The sequence below is a fragment of the Pseudomyrmex gracilis genome, unplaced genomic scaffold, assembly GCF_002006095.1.
Source record: "Pseudomyrmex gracilis isolate BER0280 unplaced genomic scaffold, ASM200609v1 scaffold_956, whole genome shotgun sequence".
NCBI lineage: Eukaryota > Metazoa > Arthropoda > Insecta > Hymenoptera > Formicidae > Pseudomyrmex > Pseudomyrmex gracilis.
This window is the reverse complement of record NW_018021540.1, coordinates 5,512-26,698: the sequence shown is the minus strand read 5'-3', so window position 1 is coordinate 26,698 and position 21,187 is coordinate 5,512. Positions and strand designations below refer to the sequence as shown.

The window sequence follows — 21,187 nt, the reverse complement described above, 5'->3', positions numbered from 1 at the left end:
AATCGTACGGTGTCGAATAATTTGGTGTCGAATAAATCTGTGTCGAATCGAGCGGTGTCGAATCGTACTGTGGTCAATAGAGTATCACCCCCCTCAGACGGGCTGAGTAGGTACACCTTGGAGGTTTTAGTTTTAAACATACCTCCCTCATCTCACGGGGTGAGGGAGGGACTCTCACATAACCCTGGCCATTCTCCCGAGGCCAGGATATCCATAAAGGATTTCCTCCAAATAAAAAAAAAAAAAGGTTTCCCGGAGGTGGGGTCGGACACCTCACTTACCGAATGAGGCACCTTGCTTACCGGGCATGGCTGCTTCAGTGAGTACCTGTGTCGCATTGAACGCGAACACAATGCTACGAGTGTGGGGCGGCCAGTGACTCGGCGGAGCACACTGTAGAGGAGTGTCCACGGTGGGCTCCGGAACGCCGAGAACTGGTCGCCAAGATTGGTGATGATCTCTCCCTGGAGGGCCTGTTGCGGGCGTTGGCCTCCAGGGAGACGGAAAAATGAGAGACGGTGGTCTCCTTCTGCTCCGTGGTGATGGAGCAGAAGGAGGCCACCGAACGAGAGAGGGAGAGGTTACCCCTCCCTCTAAAGAGGCCTCGGGGCAACAGAGCGCCCGTTCCCCGCGCCCGTCCCCGGAGTCAAAGGCCCCGATAACAGTATTTTCCCTCTCCCCACTTTTGTGTGGAGAGGGGAGCTGGAGCGGCGGACTCGTGGAGGCGCCGGGTCCTCTGAGTAGTCCGCCGTTCCGTCATTAAAAAAAGGGACATACAAGTGCAAGTAAAAGTGCGGCAGCCCCTGAGTGGAACCGTCCATCCAGGGGAGATACTGCCGCGGGGACCGTGACAGGTCGGGGTGGGGACCCCGGCTTGTCCTGCATTCGGTCCCGGGATGGGTTGACACAGCGGTGTGTCCCGTCGCGTTGTCAAACAGAAAATGCCCGAGGGAAGAACGTCACAAGTTTTCTCCTCAGTATCCAAAGATAGCTCGAGAGAGGGTCCTGGCAGAGTCCTTACCAAAGGTTCCAAGTCCCTTCTTGAAATGAGCAAGGTAGACACACCATGGTGGTTTTAGTGAGTAAATCTCCTCCTTCTTGCAGGAGGGAGGAGGGAGTCCCACTTAACCCTAGCCATCTTCCCAGAGGCCAGGATATCCATATGAGATCTTCTCCAAGTAAAAAGAAGAAAAAAACAAAGATTTCCCGGAGGCCCGAGCGAGTTTGGACTCGCCTTGACGTGGTGCTCGGACTTGCGTGGGACAGTGACTGGAAGAGCTGTGCCGGCGGGTACTTCGATTCCTGGCAGGGTCTCCCCTGCCGGAGTAGTCTTCCACGAGCTTCCAGACTAAGAGTGAATCCACGGTTAGGCCGAGCTCGTTAGCCCTGTGTGGGCAGTCGGCCTAGGAGAAGGAAAACTCCAAAATCAAACCACCACTTTAAACCATGAAAGATGGGTCTTAAGAAGAAGGTCTTACCGGAGCAGGAATCGGATCCCCAGATCCCGGCGAGAGGGAGTTCTCGTCCCGGGCTCCCTTCCGTCGTCATCCAGTGACGGACTACCCACGGTCTGGACCGCAGGGGCTGTGGGAGAACTTACGCCTGCGAAGGGTAAAGTCGGTGAGGAACCGGCCTTCACCATAGAGACGAAGTCCCCGAAGAAGAGACGGCTCGTGATGGGGCCTCGCCTAGATAAAGTAGGCGTGAGTATTAAGGAAAGCAGGTTCCCTCTTTTACCCACAAAGGACGAGCCGTCTTTGCGGGTGGCGGCTCTCGAGTCCGAATTGTCCGGCCTCCGGGAAAAGGTCCGACGTCGGACCTTGGGAAGGCCAAACAGGCCTACGAGGACCTCGACATAGAGCGCTGGCGGGCGGTCGGCGACTCTGGCTCCCTCTAGGCGAAGGTAACTTCGCCAAGAAAGCGATAGAGGGACACCTTAAAGCATAAAAGATTCCCATTCCTGAGATGCTTGGGGATTTCCCCGCAGCTCTTCCCCGGCTTCCTATTTCGGGTATCGGGCAGGGAGCAAAAGCAGGACAATTGAAGGCGGCTGAGACTGCAGTAACAGCACGTCCCGCGACCTCGACCGTGTCCGGCCAGACGGACACGGAGCGAGCCAATGAGAGGGACAAAGGAGTGGAGGCCCTCTTAGAAAAGCTAGAGAGCCTTCTTGAGACTCGGTTGGTAGAGTTTTTGGGAGCAAGTCTCCTAACGTTTGCCGGCCGAGTCTCGCGGTGAAGGGGGCGCGGCTTCCAGGATAGGGACTAGCGGTACTCCCCTGAGGCCCGCCAGTGTCTCTACAAGCTCTCCCCTAGCAGAGTTTCCCACCCAGGGTGGGTGGGGAGCTGTGATAGGGCGGCATACGCGTCGGGCGCCTGGCGCCGGTGCCGTCGCCCCTGATCCTGCCTCCGGGTCCTCCACATTGGGGAAGAGGGAAGAGCGCGAGACGTGGAAAGAGTGGGTGTGAGTCCCACCCTTGTTTCCTCTTCAGTCGAAACCGAGGAAGGTAGGTGTGTCCGGAATGGGGCGTGTTCCGTCGCGTGCGGCGGTCACGATCTCCATCCCGGAAGAAAGTTACGCGGAGGTACTCCAGAAAGCAGTCCATGTAAACCTGGGGAGCGCGGAGGTCTCGGGAGTTCGTTCCCGTCCCTCTGCGTCCGGAAAACTGGTGCTGGAAGTGCCCGGGGGGTGGCCACGGCGGATCGACTCACCGACTGTCTGTCCCCTCGTCGGGGAAAGAGTAAGAGTGACCAGACTCCGAAAATTCGGAGAAATCCGAGTCAAGGATCTGGTCACTTCAATTTCCAGGAAGGACTTAATGTTCTCTTTAGCAACAGGCGGCGATTGCCGGCAAGAGGAGGTGAGGGTTGGAGAACTCCGCCTAACTCCTGCTGGCGTAGGTACGGCCTGGGCGCGGCTACCCTTAGTTGACAGAGTCGTTGCGTCTGCATCGGGTGAGTCTCGCTGCCGGTGGAGGCGTTAGCGGCTCGCCCGATGCAGTGTTACCGCTGTCTGAGGTTCGGACACTCCAGGCAGCGATGCACGGGAGCGGAGAGACCCCCGTGCTGTTATAAGTGTGGCAGTAATTCACACCCGGCACGGAGGTACACGGCGCCGCCCCGTTGCCCGCTTTGCGCAGACAACGGCAAGTCCGATGGGCATAGGGGGGGGGGAGAGCATGCCCTCGCCCCTCACCGGTGGGAAGCGGCGCAAACAGACGGAAGTTGGCGGGACGTCTTCCTGCCTCCGCCGCCAGACCTGCTGACAGGTCTCCACCCCGAACACTGGATGTTCCCGGTGGGGTAGAACCCAACGAGTCGGAAACGATGTTTCCCGCTCTCCCGTTGCGCAAGAGTGGGAGCGGTCGCGCAGGACAGAGGACGGTAGATAGTCCCCTTGTCTCTGCGGGAGATGGAGCCGATAGACGGACCCCCTTCCGAAGCGGAAGAGTGTTGACTCCGCGTCCGGCCAGGCTGAAGGAGGAGCCCCTTCTCCTGCCAAGAAGCGTGGCAAAGGAAAGGGCAAGAGTAGGCCGGGACCTCGGTCTTCAAAGCTAAAAAGCGGCGAGGACCAGGTCTCGTCCGAGACGGAACCCGACAAGTTCGCCGCTTGTGCCGGGCGCCGGGCCCCTCAACGTTAGTCAGGATGTGGATTAGTAAGTCGGAGGGTCTGGCCCTCCTTCCTCCTCACCCTTTCCGGGGGGAGAAGGTCCGCTTGTCTTTCCCCGCTCGCTGCCGGAGGAGACAGTTAATTCTTTCTCCCATGTGCGCGTTGCGGGGTAAGGTTTTGTGTGGCGGGACGGTACCGGGAGATTCCGGGGTGCTTAGAGTTCTCTTTCCTTGCGTCCCGAGTCCTGTTTTCTCGCTGCCGTCCGGAGTCTGGGATCGTGGCGGGAGCCACGCTCTCCGTCCTATAAGACCCTAAGCCGAGGCGGCTCAGCGGTTTGTGTGCCCGCTGAGTCGCCGACATCCTAAAAATGTCTACTGGAGGGAGAGACGAGCTTGCTCTTCTCTTCCTCCTTGGGATGTGTAAGCCCACAGGGGGGTTCCCGGCAGAGTCCTTACCAGGAGTTCCGGATCCCTCCTTATTAAGGGCAAGGTAGGCACACCATAAAGGTTTTAGTGAATATATCTTCTCTTTCCTGCGAGATAGAGAAAGGGAGTCCCACATAACCCTGACTTCCTCCAAAGTCAGGGTATCCGTAATAAATTTTCCACACGTAAAAAGAAATTAAAAAATTTAAAAAAAAGTTAATAAAAACTGAAAACAAATGTGAAAGAATTTTTTGTCGGTCGGACATATTTAAGCCGCCATCTCGAAAAAAAACATTTAAAAAGAAGCGTTTTTAGGATTATCCGAGGGGGAGTGCAGAAGGGGAGACAAAGCCCCTCCCCTGCCTACACACAAAACAGACATAAAAACTTACTTTTTTTATTGGTTTTTAAAAACTTACTACATATCATATAGAATCAATTTTAGTTAATATTTTTATTTTTTTAAATTTGTTTTTCATTTCTCGAAGTAGTGACTATGCGCGTTTTGTTTGTCTCATTGAACATGATTTTTAAGCACAATTTTAGATTGATCGGAAAAAGGAATCATTCTGAAATACATCTAAAATCAATTTTAATCGATATAGTGTTTATTTTTTTTAAATTTATTTTTTATTTTCCAAAGTGGGGACTACGCGCGTTTTGTTTGTCCCATCGAACACTATTTTTGTGCAAAATTTCAAATCGATCGGGAGCAGGAGCCATTCGGAACTATATCCAAATTGTATCTAAAGCTTAATTTTTGAGTTATTAATAAAAATAGTTGACTCACCACAAGTCGGATACAAGAGATAAATAGAGGTAGCGCAACTCTCTCTTTCTCACGGAAGCTTCCGAGAGCGGGCGCGAGCGGACTGTGGGGTGGTCCACCTTCCGCGCTTTTCCCTCGGGGATTAAGGCAGCTCCCGAAAACAACTCTCCCCTTCTTGTGGAGGGAGTGAAGCCTGGGACGGTGGGCGTTGGAAGAGCCGGCTCTTTCGTTAGCCCATCGACCTAGCGGAACACAGAAAGAATGAGGGCGGGCGGTAGTCCCGGGGATGACGTTCTCAGGGTAGGGGCCCTGGTCCGTTTTGCACGCGGTCGCGAGTGGAGGCGACGTGGCGGCGTGTGTCCTGCTGCGTCGCCAGTAAAGTAACAAAAAGATGAGGCTTAACCTCCTTTCCTTATGCAAGCTTGAGAGTGGGTCCCGGCAGAGTCTTAACCAGGAGCTCCTCCCTTTGAGAAGCAGATTAGGCACACAATAGAGGTTTTAGTGGGTAAACCTCCTCTCTCTCGTGGGAAGGAAGAGAAAATCCCACATAACTTCTGCCTGTTCCCCAAGGTCGAGGTATCCATAAAGGAATATAAAAAAAAAAAAATGGTGGCGCAACTTACCGTTAGACGCGGGCGATTACGTGTGGTGCCTGACGCGATCAACTAATCGTTACACACTTTCTCTGTATCTTTCTTTGTCTCTCTCTCTCCCTCTCCCTCTCCCTCTCTCTCTCTCTCTTTATCTTATTTATTTACTCATTTGTAATTTGCATCACTTAAATCACTATCAATCACGAGTTGCCGCCCCTGCCTACCTCTTGTATCTGACTCGTGGTAAGTCAACTATTTTTATTAATAACTCTAAAAGTAAGTTCAAACAAAAGTTTGCCAAATAAAAAGTTGTCTTAGAATTTAATCAAAAATATATATTTTCAAAGATAACAGATTGTTCTAAATCACCTTATATATAGACTATAAAAATTTAGAATTAATTATTCTACACTTAAATTTTTTCAATATTCCTTGAACTCTTCGGCAAAAATCGTTTTGAAAAGTCAAATTATCTTTGTTTTGGATATGCAAATGTACGATAATAGAGATAGACAATTTGATTCATCGGAATTAAATTCTGTTTACTCAAAGGAAAATCAGTTGAGTCAAAGAAACATTGAGTCAAGAAAAACTTTTCTGTATGTACATAAACAAACTAACCATCATTTAGATCTAACAACAGATCCAAGTTGCTTTTTGATTTTTCTGTTGCTTCTTGCTTAACAACTTTTGACTTCTCCTCTTCGCTTTCTTGAGTTTCGCTTTCTTCTTCTTCAGAATCCGATTCTTCGGAATTCGATGATTCACTTTCAGAATCATCAGACTTTATCTCCAAATTTTTTCTACCTGTCTCAGATTTATCAGACTCACTCATGTATTCTGAAGAATCATCAGTTTCATCTGAAGATTCGCTAGATGAAGAATCAGACAACTGATTGTCTGATACTAAAAATGAAGATAAATGAATCTGATGTGATAATTATTTGGTTAAAAACGAAAAAATAAATCTACTAAAACTTAAAGATAAATTTAGTAAATAAAATAAAAGACCTCGAAGCCTGTAGTCGACGACCACACAAAATGCATGTGTTCATTATATGTGGTTAATTCAGTTGCCAAAAAAACTAAAAACTTTTGACTTTTCTCAAAACCGTCATATACACAATCGCAGATCGCTTCTAGTGATATGTCTCTCACGGACAATGTACGAAATACAAGTAATCAAAACGTTCCAACAATAGTTTAGAAGTACAAATTTTTTTTCAACCACCACGTGTGAACTACAAACTTCAAGATCCTTTATGTGATTTATTAGAATCTGATATGCATTACTGTAAAGATGTTAATCAGATCATTGGATTATATATTCTGTACCTCCAGTAGGAGTGCTTTCTTCGTCACTGTAGAATGGCTTCTCCTTTTCTTTATTTTTCTTCTTTTCCTTTTCTTTTCTATTATATCGTTCCTCTCTATAATCTTGTGTAATTGATAGTGCAACATCTCGTACGGATGGATCTTGAGTTACTTCTGGAAAAGGTGGTAATGGCCGATAACCCGCACATGGCATATCTAGATAATGAGACAATGTACCTAATTGATATTCTGTCTCTTTAAATCTAGATGTCAACGTCGGCGCCGGTTTTCGTGCAAGAAAGATTCTCTTAGTAAATTGCGCAAGTTTCTTTACGTTGCCTTCATTTTCGAAAATAAAGTGTCGCAAAAAACGAGCTCTATCTCTGATGTCATAATTTTGATCATATTTTGCAAGCTGAAAGACATATTGACAGAATGGTTTTGTCTGTGTAGGATTGTTCAGACACAGTTTCACTGCCAGATTCAAGGTTTGTAACTTTACTATATCCTGTTCGTTAACGAAATTCTTGGCCATTTTTCGAAGTACGTCTGGTGCTATTTTAGGAACTCTATCGGAATATTCGCCTAAAAGCCACAAGATAGAAGCTCTGGCTTGTGGTATTGTTATAAAATCCATCAACTTAGCCATATGAGCAATTATATCTTTGTGTTCATTTGGCTGTGTTTGTAGAAGTTTCTTTATTACCACAACACTTTCAGCCACAATAGCCTCTGTAAAAGAATAAAATATATTATGCGTCTGTGCGTAAATGCGTAGGCAAGCATGTAGGCAAAGTAAGTTATTAGAAGCTTACCATCTCTATTGCTTAACAAAGACACTAATCCATTTAGACACATATCAGTGACTTCTTTAATATTACTTGCACATCTACCGATTGCTTGGATACTAGCACCAACAAATTCCTTATCATTGCTGGAGATATAAGTCTGAAATTCTCTCAATATAACGCTGATACTTGTTTCAGTTGCCAAGTTTGTTAAAATATCAAGTTTCAGAAGTTTTATATGAGTGGGATCAGAAGTTCGCACAAAGAACGATTTCAAAAAAGGCTCAAACATTCCCTAATGATCAATATAAAAATGTTTTAGTTTTATACATATATAGTTAACTACTATACTACTCTAATACTACTACTACTACTATACTACACACACACGCGCGCGCGCGCGCACACACACAAAATGTCTGATTATAACCGTGCCACCTTTCGTAGACACCAGGTTACTAAGTTGAAAAGATTTTTATCATTTTGTAATTTGCAATAATTATTGAGTTATTACCTAAATATCCGTGAATAAACGTGCGTCCGCGTAAAGAAACAGTGCCGTTTTGCGCGCTTATGAGTACTAGGCACACGATGACTTAATGAGAGACGTAAATAAAGCTGCATATATGGTTTTGGTAAATGTTTACAAAAACGGAGCACTTTGGAGGTCAATGATCTTTACATATATTGTCAACTCACAAGGGGAGACTACGACGTTGTACCAATCGATTTGGACGAAATTTATAGAATTGATAGATGACTATGTGGAGTATCGCAGGGTAAACTAATAAGACGCACTACTCAAGCATTCGCGAGAAAATCGAATGTGAAAATGTCGATTTACTTTATAAGAATATTAAATAGATTGTTTAATCGAAGAGCGCGTAGCGTAGCGGTAGCGTACTAGGTTAGTAGTGTCGACGCTGTTGGTTCGAGTCTCGATATACTTTTGTTTTTTTTCAATATTCTACAGTATAATTTAAATGTAAGTAATACGTTTTTTATTTATTTATTNCATGTTATAAATGTGCATTGTTTTGCATAAAAAATTTGTGATTTAAAAACTACGGTAAAAATAGATTATTACTACTTACTAACTGCGGTTTTAAAAAGCGGATACTTAATTGTTCGCATGTAAAAATATACGCAACATGTTTTATTTATTGGAACTAGATGGGACAATACATAATGCAGGATGATACTTGTCATAAAAACAAGTGAAACAATAATTTTCACGACAGTGTGCACATTGTATGAACGCTGCATTTTTATACATTCACATGGTTTCTTTAAAATATCTATAGAAAAACATACTTCGTTGACATTCATAAATGTCCGCCCCGAGTTTTCGAAATATGTTACTACAATATGCATGATTTGCTTTCAAATTAACAAACGAGAGAGAGATATTTATGAATGTCAACGAAGTATGTTTTTCTATAGATATTTTAACACGTTGAGCGCCACGCGTTTTTCTAAAGCAATCCCGAAAACCATTTTTATGTTTGCCATGTTACAATGAATCCCATTAATCCTGAAATGATACCAAATTAAGTAAATTTTAAATATAATTTCTGTAATTCCGTAAAATAGTGTAAAATTTTAGAGTTCTCATGTTACACGCTGTCAGCCATCGATGGTTGACGCGGCCTGAACGGAAAGTCCAGTGTCAGCCACCGATGGCTGACGTGGCGCTCAACGTGTTAAAGAAACCATGTGAATGTAAAAATGCAGCGTTCATACGATGTGCACACTGTCGTGAAAATTATTGTTTCACTTATTTTTATGACAAGTATCATCCTGCATTATGTATTGTCCCATCTAGTTCCAATAAATAAAACATGTTGCGTATATTTTTACATGCGAACAATTAAGTATCCGCTTTTTAAAACCGCAGTTAGTAAGTAGTAATAATCTATTTTTACCGTAGTTTTTAAATCACGAATTTTTTATGCAAAACAATGCACATTTATAACATGCAATAAATAAATAAAAAACGTATTACTTACATTTAAATTATACTGTAGAATATTGAAAAAAAACAAAAGTATATCGAGACTCGAACCAACAGCGTCGACACTACTAACCTAGTACGCTACCGCTACGCTACGCGCTCTTCGATTAAACAATCTATTTAATATTCTTATAAAGTAACTCGAAATTTTCAAATTCGATTTTCTCGCGAATGCTTGAGTAGTGCGTCTTATTACTTTACCCTGCGATACTCCACATAGTAATCTATCAATTCTATAAATTTCGTCCAAATCGATTGGTACAACGTCGTAGTCTCCCTTTGTCAGACAGCATACAACGTCTATTGGACGCCAAAATTTGGGTTTATTTCGAAACATCTATAAACATCATAGATGTTTTGTATGTTTTAAGAATGTACATTATTAGACGTACAAAATGTATTTACATTTGAATATTTAAAAAATGTCCATCTTATAGCCATTTTGTTTTGATTTATATGCTGCACAATATTTTTCAGTTTTGTAGAACTAAATCCTAATTAATTAATTGGCGCAGTGGTTGAGCATAAAGTTAATAATTTTACTAATTCTTCGAGTCCCGTCATGACTCCTATTTTTTTCTATTTTGTATTTTTTAAATTTTATTATTATTTTACCATAATTTTCTATTTGTTTATATTCTAAAGTTATTACAATTATAATAATAAAAGATTAAATAAAACCCGACATATAATTATTTAATATTTTAAAATTGTTTTATTAAAAATAAAAAAACTAAAAATTAGTGTGAAATAATAGCAAATAAAAGGAAAAAATAAAGAAAAAAAACGGAAATTGAACAGGACTTGAACCCGCATAGTAAGATTATCAATCTCACGCTCTTGTTTAGCAAATTAACATATGTATGCAGCTGCATTACTTACTTTAAATTTGTTTTTAATTTTTTAAAGTAGGTTGACATACTAATTAGAAGAAAACGAGGAACGATGCTCAGCGGTCGGATTGATCATCTCAATTACAAAAAAAAATATCTACATATATTTGGCAATATATTGAGCTTTTTAACACAAATGTACCGTCAAACACATGATTAGAGATATCATTTTTTCTTGTAATTGAAGTGATCGGTCCAACTTGCTCAGTGCCGTGATCTTGTTCTCTTCTACTTAAATATGTTACTTATTTTTAATGTAAATCCAAGTTTATTTGTTACTATCTTATATGTCTATTTGAATTGAAAAAAACGTCTTACATTGATCTATTTGTGGCCTATTAGATATTTAAAATACAATTTTAAAATGTCCAGAAAAGTAATACTGGACATTTTTAGAATATTCTAAAAATATCTGAGGATATAATCTGAACATTTTAAATATGTACAAAGCGTCCAATACTTATGTTTTTAATGTTTCTAAAACATTATAATGCTCTCTGGGAAGGACACCAATCAAAATTTATTAGATATGGTAGACGTCGGTGGGGGAATGTTTTTCGGAGTAGTAACGTTGTTAAGGATGTAGCTCAGTCTGTCCGTGGCCGTCGCGCTAGTTGTTGTTCCGTTTTGTTTTTTCGAGTCGTTATTACCGAGACTTTGGTATTGCGTGTTATTGATGGCGATGCGCGACTGATGGACTGAGTTCTTCCTATACTTGCTTGTGAGTTTTCAACCTTGTATTGGGTTATGCGATAGTATATAACTCCGTTAATCGGTTTAATATAATTGTATAATTGTTATATGTAGTACACTGAAGGAGACCCAAATTAGGAGTCGAAACGTTTGTGTCAAATTTTTCGAAATAAAGAAGCTTATTGACCTGAAGATCTGGTTATTGTCTCGAATTGGCCACTTCCCTTCCATTGTAATATTTTACGAGAAGAAATAAAGAAGAAATAGTCTTGTTTTAATATTAGTATATCCGATTGAATCTGTGTCCGATTGACACATCCTACCGTATCCGATTTATTTTGTGCATCTGGGACTCACTCTCTTTGGTAGTCATTCTTAGAATTGCCTAAAAACACACTAGTCAAAGCCAAAACAAAACTATTTCAGACTTTGACCAAAACGCTTGGTTGTTTCTGATATTGACCAGTCAGTCTTAGAAACACTCGTGCTTCGGGCTTTGACCATAACAGTCATTTTAATTACCTAGGATTGACCAGTCAAAGTTCAAAGTAAAAAAAGTGTTTTTAGATTTTAACTTTAACCAGCCGTGTTACTCCTAGGATTGACTAAAAACATAACAGTCAAAAACCGAAAAACAAGACTATTTCGGACTTTGACCAAAACGCTTGGTTTTTGCTGCGCATTAACCTGCCAATTCTAGGATTGCCCGTGCTTTGGGCTTTGACTATAACATATATATTTCATACAAACATCCATCTTGTATTGATCGGTTAAACTTTTTTAAGTTTTATTTTTTGTTGTTTTTTCATAGATAAGTAGTTTTATAAATTTTTATATTGTTGGAGTTTTTTGTGTGTCGTTTGTATCGTGTATTTTCTCCCTCTACTTGTTTTTGAAGAAGATGGACCTGATAGATTTTCCAGTTTAAAAACGCGTAGAATTTTTCTCAAATCGTGTTTTCCCGAACGCTCACAACAAAAGTCAAGGATCGACTAACGGCTCCTGGCATTCACAAATGCCGTCCCAAAATCTGCTTCTCACCAGAAAATATGCAAAAGGAACTGCTTTAAACAGACGTAGTCCTTTTACATAGCATTTAAATCGTAAAAGTAGCGGAAGGGATGTAGTTCCATACTGCACACAATAGAATCGCCGTTTATATAACTACATATATGCACAGTATCCTCCATAAGTTCGAAAACACCTAACGTTTTACAGGCAAATAATCGCATGACAGCGATCTGTACGTGTTTTTGGTTTAGATACATTGTAAGACGTCTGAAATGATGATAAACATTTTTATCTACAACATTTATAAGCTTGTATATGCCGATGTTACGTCCTGGACTTCACGGTCCCCTTCTGTTCGCAACGAGACATAAATTAACCTTAAGATTTGCTTCTTAGAATTTACTTTAGACAACAATTCCTGGACAGAGAATAAATAAATTCAATAAAGGACCTATTTAAGTTAAAGAAAAATTTAAGATAAAGAAATCCGTATTGCAAACCTGGTTGAGAAACTTGACACCATTCTCATGGACTCTCAAAAAGATGCCGACCAATTAATCATCACTTCGGATGATCGATCCGTGAATAAACCGCGAATATAAACTTAAATAGAAATTTAGACGGTCTGCTAATCTCTAGAAAGAAAAGCTACGGGCACCGACATAAACAGAACATTGCACGTGCAAATAACCGAATCTAAACAAACGTTGAATCGAGAAGAGTGACCACCGATGATCGGTCTTCTCGCCTGATAAGATTAGCGAATAAAATCAAGATTTTAATCGATGAAGAGTGGGAGAATTAAAATCTAATGACGAATGGCGAAAGCAAAAAAAGTTGACGCTCCGAGCTTATAGTATATAAGACACTGCAACATTGGAGCAAAAATTCATTCAATTAAAAAAGTTCGCCTCAAGTTGGTTTGCATCGCAAGTTCAATTCCATCGTCAGACTCAATAGATCTAGTAAAATCAGTTCGGTTATACGAATACGCGCTCCTTCTAGCTCGAAATTCGGTCGCGAGAATTCGATCCTCTCATTCGCTGATCTACAGACGCGAGCGGTTCTCACCTTAATTTCGATGACTGCACGTAAACGCGAGTAAACATTGTAACCAGTGCCGAGTCACAACGGAAGAAACAACCAACTCCTCAAAATCATCTCACCTGAGTCCAGCCGATTGACTCCTGGCCGAGCTAAACCGACTCATTATCTCAACATTCTACAGGCGACAACAAATAGTGAATGTTAATTGAGATAATATTACGAAGAGCATCAAGCCGTTTTGAATCACTGCCGATTTCCTTTACACCAGATTAGCAATTCGCGACGTTCAGTCGGTCTGAAGTTCGATTACTCGCTCACCCCCTCAGTCACTTTCTCGGCACTCCTCTCCTTATCATAAACTTTCGTATTCACCAATAACACCCGATGAAATTCCCAATCTGATTGTACTCTACCACGAAACTATTTCTATTCTCCCTCTTCCGAATCTCCCGAACTTAAAATAATTCGCGAAGAAGATAAGGATTCACAGCTTTCGGTTGTGTTAACACACTTTATATCATTAATCGACACCTATCGCAAACCATCTTCCTACTTTATACTGAAAATGATATAATTTTTTATTCATGTAAGAAATTTCCAGAATTACTAAGATACGTAATAGCTGATTTTCCGGATGACTATATACCATCCTAGTAAAATTCCTCGAAACTCCTCAAGTACGTAAAAATCCAGTCTCCTATTTTTTAAAAATTCCTCGAAATTCCTCAAAAACATGAAGCTCCGGTCTCCCTCCCTCCCTCTCTCCCTCCCCCTCTCTCCCTCTCCCTCCCCCTCCCTCTCTCTCTCTCTCTCTCTCTCTCTCTCTCTCTCTCTCTCTCTCTCTCTACATTACAAGAGAAACACATGGATGCTTTAAATGATTTTATAAAAAAACTTTGTAACTGTAAAAAAAAGCAGCTTTTTAGTAATGTGCAAGATGTCGTGAAAATTATTGTTTCTTCTGTTTCTACGATGAATATCATCCTGCTTCGTGTTGGTTTCATCTGATTAATAAAACTGTATGATTAATAAAATATATTTTTTATTCATTTGTGTCTTTTATGTTAAGTTTCTTTATTCGAATTTGTTAATTTTTTAAAAAAAAGATCTGCAATTTAATTAATTTTTTATAGATAGCAATTCTGCAAATAAATTTTCAAGATGGAGAGAAAAAAGAAAAATGTTCATTTTTAATCAAAAATAGACAAAATGTCAAAGTTTATTATTATTTATATTAATATTTATTAATTTATGTGATTATTGAATGTAAAATTTGTATTCTAAGTAAAAAAAATAAGTCTATCTATCAAGACTCGTACCGTCGATCTTAAGAGCATCAGTCGGGCGCGCTACCGGTGCACCATGCTGACTTCGATATAATGGTCTACATATTTTGCTTATAAGCCGCTCAGAAAGTTTTGACCTTGATTTTCTCGAAAACGTTTGAGTAGTGGGTCTTATTGCTTTGCTCAATAACGGTTCATAGTAAGGTCTATCTACAAAAAAAATTTTATTGAAATCGGTGACGTCATCACCGTAAGGTCCCCTTGTTAGATTGGAAAGAGTCAATCAGATTCTTGTGTGTATTCGAAGATTGCAAGAAACAACGTTAATAGTTGTATATGTTGACGATCCGTTAATATTATATGAGAATGGACAAACAGGAATTGACATTAAAAACAAACTCATGAAGAAGTTTAAAATACATGATCTATCAGGAGAATCAGAAGAATTTCTGAGAATGCAAATCAAAAGAAAGAATTTAAATAAAATAGTAATTCATCAAAGTACATATATTAAACGTATATTTTTTATACTTGAAAAGTATGAAATGACTGATTGTTGTCCAGCATTATCACAATTATCACAAAAGAAGGAAACATCAAATGAGCTCAAAATGGAAAATATCCCGTATTTAGAAGCAGTAAGTAGCTTATTATATATTAGTCAGATTTCGCGACCAGACATTGCATATATCGTTAACACAGTTCTTAGTGCAAAAATCCTGAATGGCATCATTAGCAAGCTATAAAGTGTATAATGAGATAACTAAAAGGCACACTGTAGACTAAAATTAACTTTTACTAAAGAATCAAAAGGGAAATTAATAGATTTTATCTGTAGAATTGTTTGCCCAAAGCGGATTGGGCAAACGATTCTACAGATAAAAAAATCTATTACAGATTGTATTTTTATGTTTCTTAGAAGCATCTATTTCTTGGTATAGCAAGAGACAAAGAACGATAGCATTATCTACAGTCGAAGCAGAATACATAGCTTTGTCTAATGTCAGGAAGCAATTTAGTTTTGTGAATTTAGAAATCAATTAGAAAGAGAAAATTGTTGTGAGACGATAACAATAAAGTGCGATAAGTAATAGAGCAAAATGTTCATCAAGAAATCAAGTTACACTTAAAAGAACTAAACACATAGATGTTCAGACATCATTTTGTAAGAGGAAAGATTAAAAGAAAAATTATTAATATAGAATATCTTTAGACAAAAGATATGTTAGCAGATATATTTACAAAACCTTTAAAGAATTCAAACTATTGTATTTTGAAAAATAGAATTAAAGTTAAATAATCATTCATATTAAGTAAATGTTTAATCTTTCGTATTCTATAGAGTAAACATAATGAAAATACTTTTCAAGGGAACGTGTTGGCGTATATGAAAAATATGAAGTTATGCGCCTTAAGGATCTTATGAATTTAACAGTGATTTTCTGAGATATTGATTTTTTGTTACTCATTTTTCTTTCTCAATGTTTCTAGCATTGTTGTTTGTTCTCCGATTCGTCTCTTGTATCCTCGACATAATGATCCATTTAACACGTTTGTAATCTATCGTTGAATTTATAAATAAATCCCAGTTCTAACAGATCAATTCAGTCGTTCTTGAAATATTGCCCCGTAAAAATCTCCCCTTCTCAATTGCATGAATTTCTTGTAGAAGAGGCACAGTGTGCTCGCGCAGTTCGAGCGCCACTTCGTTGCGCGTGAACTTGGCGCGAGGGACTATCGTGTCTCTTGATAAATGCATATATTTTACGTTAAAAAACTTCAACATTTTAAAGGAACAATGCCGATCTACCACATGTTAAATAAAACACCACATATATACACATTTCGTTTCAAAAATATCCGCAACCATTTAAAGAAATAGATAAACTTCGTATAAAATCATAAGTTATAATGAACGGATAAAGCTTGAAACTGGTTTAAGACAACTTTATTACTTTATATAATAATTTAAAAACAAGACAGTAAAAGTAATATAAAACACATATAAGTAAGACAGACGCGTAAGCCAGATAAATGCTTATTCGCGGATCTTTGTTTATTAAGATCTCGGTAATTATTACGAATCTCGCAAAATGGTATGAGACTTTTCGACTCACAAGGGGAACGTACACCCGTGAGGTAACCGATTGTGATTAAAGCTTGCAGATATGTAGTATCAATAGAGGAGTGTCTAATGCTATCCGGAGACAACTCACTACTCAAGCGTTTCCGAAAAAACGCGGTTTGAAGTTTTACATGTTGCTTAAGTAACGTTGGAATAGAACGGTTTTCAAAGTAGCGGCGCAGCGGACACGGCGTCATGAGCGTTTGTAGTCTGTACTTGACGTGAAAATGTGTGCTATTTTTGTAAAAACTAGAAAATCATCCTGGCCCTAAAAAATCATCATCTTATTCACATAGAAAACTAGAAGACACGCGATCGTTACATGAAAAACTATAAGGACGAGTTAACAAATGTCTTTAAATATCCCATCCCAAAATATGTAATTATACAGAATAAGAATGATCAGTATTGTTAATTGTTTATTAAAAAGTGTATGTACTTTTTATATTATTCGACACCGTGTCTTTAATTACCTACATGTGTATATACTGAAGAAGACTCCTGTTAGAGTCGAAATATTTTGCGTATTTTTTATATTATCATGTTATAGCGTTGATCATTAAATCATTATATTATTATATTAATATTTTTTTTTGGCTCGATGTGACCTTTTTTCATTTGCTAATTTGTATTTACATTACGAGCGTTTCTGTTAATTTATTACATTTTTCTTTCAAACTGCAATTTCTCAAAAACGCTTGAGTAGTGCGTCGTCTCCGGATAGCATTAGACACTCTTCTATTGATACTACTCTACATACCTGCAAAATTTAAATCGGCGACCTCACAAGTATATCCTCCTCTTGTCAGTTTTACTCTTTCTATCCGCCTACAAGAAATAGGGTAACTGTCCCTATTAGTGTGCCTGTCCCGATTAGTGTGCCTTTATATTTAAATAAATATTACAGAAAAACAAGTGAAAATAAATAAGTAGAGTATTTTTTTATTTATAGTTATGATATCAATGGATTTTTTAAAATAGTTCATTTTACATTTATAAACATGTATAGTAAATATTTTTTATAAATTTATACTATGATTTTGTCAGATAAACCGGCTTTTCTTGTCCAAAACCTTAAGGAAAAGTCACCGTTTATAAGTATATAATATTTAATATTGAATGATGTACAACAGTTAATATGTACTTTACGTAAGAAAAGGGTTTGATTTTGCGAAAAAATGCAATTTTAGACACTTTAAAGCATTTTATTAGCAATAAATGGTGTTTTCACAAACAAGGACAAGATTTCATGGCTTGTCCCTATTTATGTACTTCAGCCGGCTGTCAAACGTAACCTTGTTACGTTTCTACAGCAGTGTGAAAGTGATGAAGTGATGAAGTTTTAATAAACTAAATCTGTAAAATATATATTTTGTATTTTTCTTTCAATGAACTATTACTTTATTTATTAGTCATTGCTTTGCATTAAATTATTAAAACAATCTTTTTTAAATATTTAACATTGATAGAGTTATCATTACTAGAAATACAAACATATATACATTTGTTTCATGTAGTTTTGTAACATTTATTTAACTAAAACTTCATAATTATGAACAAGTACACAAATAGGAAACTTATAATTTATATTTATAATTTGAGATGGACACAAACTGTGTGTGTGTGAGGGCTCACAATTAGAGACTAGCACACAAACTGGAGGCACATAATTTGGAATAGGCACACAAATTGGGAGCACACAATTTGGGGCTGGCACACAAACTGGGGGCACAGAAAAATGTTCAATGCATATCGAAAGGGCACATAAATAGGGACAAAAAGTCTTCTTTAATTTTAATTAAAATTAATTAAATATATTAATATTTTGGGCTAATACAAATCTTATTGTCAAAAGAAGAGTTTAAAGAATCGATATAAATTTTGAGTAAGCTCATTTGAAGTCAGTTAATTGAGTATTTATTCAAAAAAGAGAGCACGCTTGCTTAACAGCACACTAATAGGGACAGTTACCCTATATATATTTTTTTAATTTTTCTGAGCCAATTGAGACTAAAACAAAGTTGATTGGTTCAGTCGTTCTTAAAATATTGTCCCGTAACAATTTCTCAATCGCGTGAATTTCGCGCATAAGAAGCACTATAGTGTCTCTTGATATATTGTTTAGTATAAACAAATTACTGAAAAAACGTTATTTTAGCAAAAAAATTCCCTTGCAAAACATAATCTTCTCTAAATATATATATGAGATTAAATATGAATTCTACGTTTTTTGGATCGCTGATTACAAATCTTAAAATTCCAAAATTCGAAATGGCGGATACAATATAACGGACAAAAAAGTGAATCACTCTAATTCTGACAAAAAATGGTTTCAACGGGTTTTTTGGTCATTGAGTACAGATCCAAAGCTAAAATTCAAAACATTCAGAATTTTCTTTTTCCCTCGGTATTATTCGCGGAGTCATTCCCAATTCCAATTCCTAAAACTGCCTTGACGCCAGCGTCCGTATTTCATGTACAGACGGCGTCATTAATTCGAAGAATAGGCGCGGGGATCGGAGGGCAAGCGGGGCGGTTGCTCGTAGCGCCAACGAGCGCCGTACTACCTAACTAGTAGCAATCGGGTGTCCACAACTGGACACCCGATTTTGGGACTAATGGATATTTGGATCAACTGGACTTTTTATGTGATCCTCGCGCCTATTCTTCGAATTAATAACGCCGTTTGTACTGGCTATCTATCTCGTACTAATCCCTTCTTTTTCGATCAGTTCAATTCCCAGAACTCTTTCTTCCCATATTGGATCCGCCATTTTAAATTTTGAAAATCCGACTGATTCGCATTCAACGATCAAAAAAATCTAGTAGTATAAATTTTGCAAGGATAAGATTTTTCAAAATTTTGGTAAAATTATTATTAACACACAAATTTTTAGGGAAATCTGTTAGATTAAAAAATATGTGCTAGAAAGTATTAAACGTTTATATCTTTGAAACTACTAGAGATTTTCTTAAAGTTTTTTTTTGATCGACGCAAAATCGGTCAAAGTTTTTATTTGCAAAAAGAATATGTCACAATATTGATTTATCACTAAAATATTGTATGTCAAAGTTGAGGTCTAGAAAAATGCAATTTTCGGAAAACGTTTCAAAAGACCTAGTGTAAAAATGTTTGTAATTTTGACATTTTTAAAAGAAAATTTTTCTCAAAAGTACAAGTGATTCTCCACAAAACTGCAGTGGAAATTTGTAAAAATCTGAATTACACAAACTTGATAAACTTTTAAACTTTTGAAAACCTTTTTCGAAAAAAAACTTGTTAGACTTTTCTTTAAATGCATGTATCTTTCAAACTACTAGAAATTTTTAAAATTTTTTTTTCGACACAGAATCGGTCAAAGATAAAAAAAAAAACAAAAAAAAACAAAAACAAAACAAAAAAACAAAATTGAAAATATATTATTTTTTCCAAAAATATTTGATCTTAAATTCGCGTCTCATCTCACAGACGGTCTATTCAACTCGTAGATCATTTTTTATCATTGTAAAGGAGTAATTATGTTATCGCTATATTAGACGCTTGGGTACGGCGCAGTAGCAAGTAATTTAAAATAATTTAGTATAAGTGGATTCTGTTACAACAGTAAATGTAAATACGCAATGTCTTCTGAGTAAATTGTTCTGTAATGTATTTATTCATTGCACACATACATAATTAAATATTATTTAAAATATGTAATACCTATAAAAATAAATATTATTGATTGCAATAAAAGTTGAAACAGTAACATAAAAGATTGCTCATTGATTATACTAACTTTCATTGCAATAGTGGCATTTATTTTATCAGATAACACATATTTTAAATAAACAATGTATCAAGATAGATGTCAAAACATTTTTGTATGTGATTTTTTTATTCAACATAAAATCTGATACAACAATCTTATTACAATTAATGTCATTAATTACTCTTAAGAGATGATTTAATCTGCTGCAGTTAAAGATGCTATATTTTTTGATACAATTGGATCTTATATTCAATAAAGAAACATACACGTACACTTGTGTGTGTGTGTGTGTGTGTGTGTGTTGTGTGTGTTTTCGCGCAATCTACTCTAATTAATTTCTTTTTCTCACGAGCTTATTTACATAGTTTTAAGAATATACGATTACATTTGTGCAATAAATAAATTTGTTTATGCAGAACAATTTACTTAAAAAAAATATTATATTCCATTAGTGTTAATGTCATAACAAAAATCTCGTGTATTAAATTACCTTTAACAGTAGTTCCTCGATAACAGTCCCAATTTTCCCCTCAGTATTGGTTCAAGAGTTATCCCGACTAATTTCTGGAAGTGCTTTGCCGAAGCTTCGCGAAGTACTCCTAGAAATTGTGGAGATGACTCCGCAGCAATCAGAGATAATAGCCGGCAATTCTCTGAACAATACCTCCCTCGACATCGGTCTGCTCGCGAAACCGAGGAGACCATTAGCGAAGAACTACTGTACTTACTGCTTCGCCGTATATAGCGTATACGTAGTATACCCTTACAAAAAAGAACTATTGCCGATTACATATAAATATTACTGGCAATTACACAAGAATATTATTAGGTATTACAGAAAAAATTATTGGATATCACAGAAAATATT

The 21,187-nt window shown here is 38.2% G+C and overlaps 1 protein-coding gene across 1 annotated transcript in view; it reads right to left on the bottom strand.

Annotated features, from left to right (window-relative positions):
• Positions 1-21,187, bottom strand: part of LOC109861716 (AP-3 complex subunit beta-2) — a 37,839-nt gene that overhangs the window by 11,495 nt on the left and 5,157 nt on the right. Inside the window, exons 5-7 of the mRNA XM_020441490.1 lie at positions 7,526-7,793; positions 6,732-7,442; positions 6,018-6,302 (exon numbers count right to left, since the gene is read on the bottom strand). Coding sequence (XP_020297079.1) covers positions 6,018-6,302; positions 6,732-7,442; positions 7,526-7,793 — 1,264 coding nt within the window. The remainder of the gene's footprint in view (positions 1-6,017; positions 6,303-6,731; positions 7,443-7,525; positions 7,794-21,187) is intronic.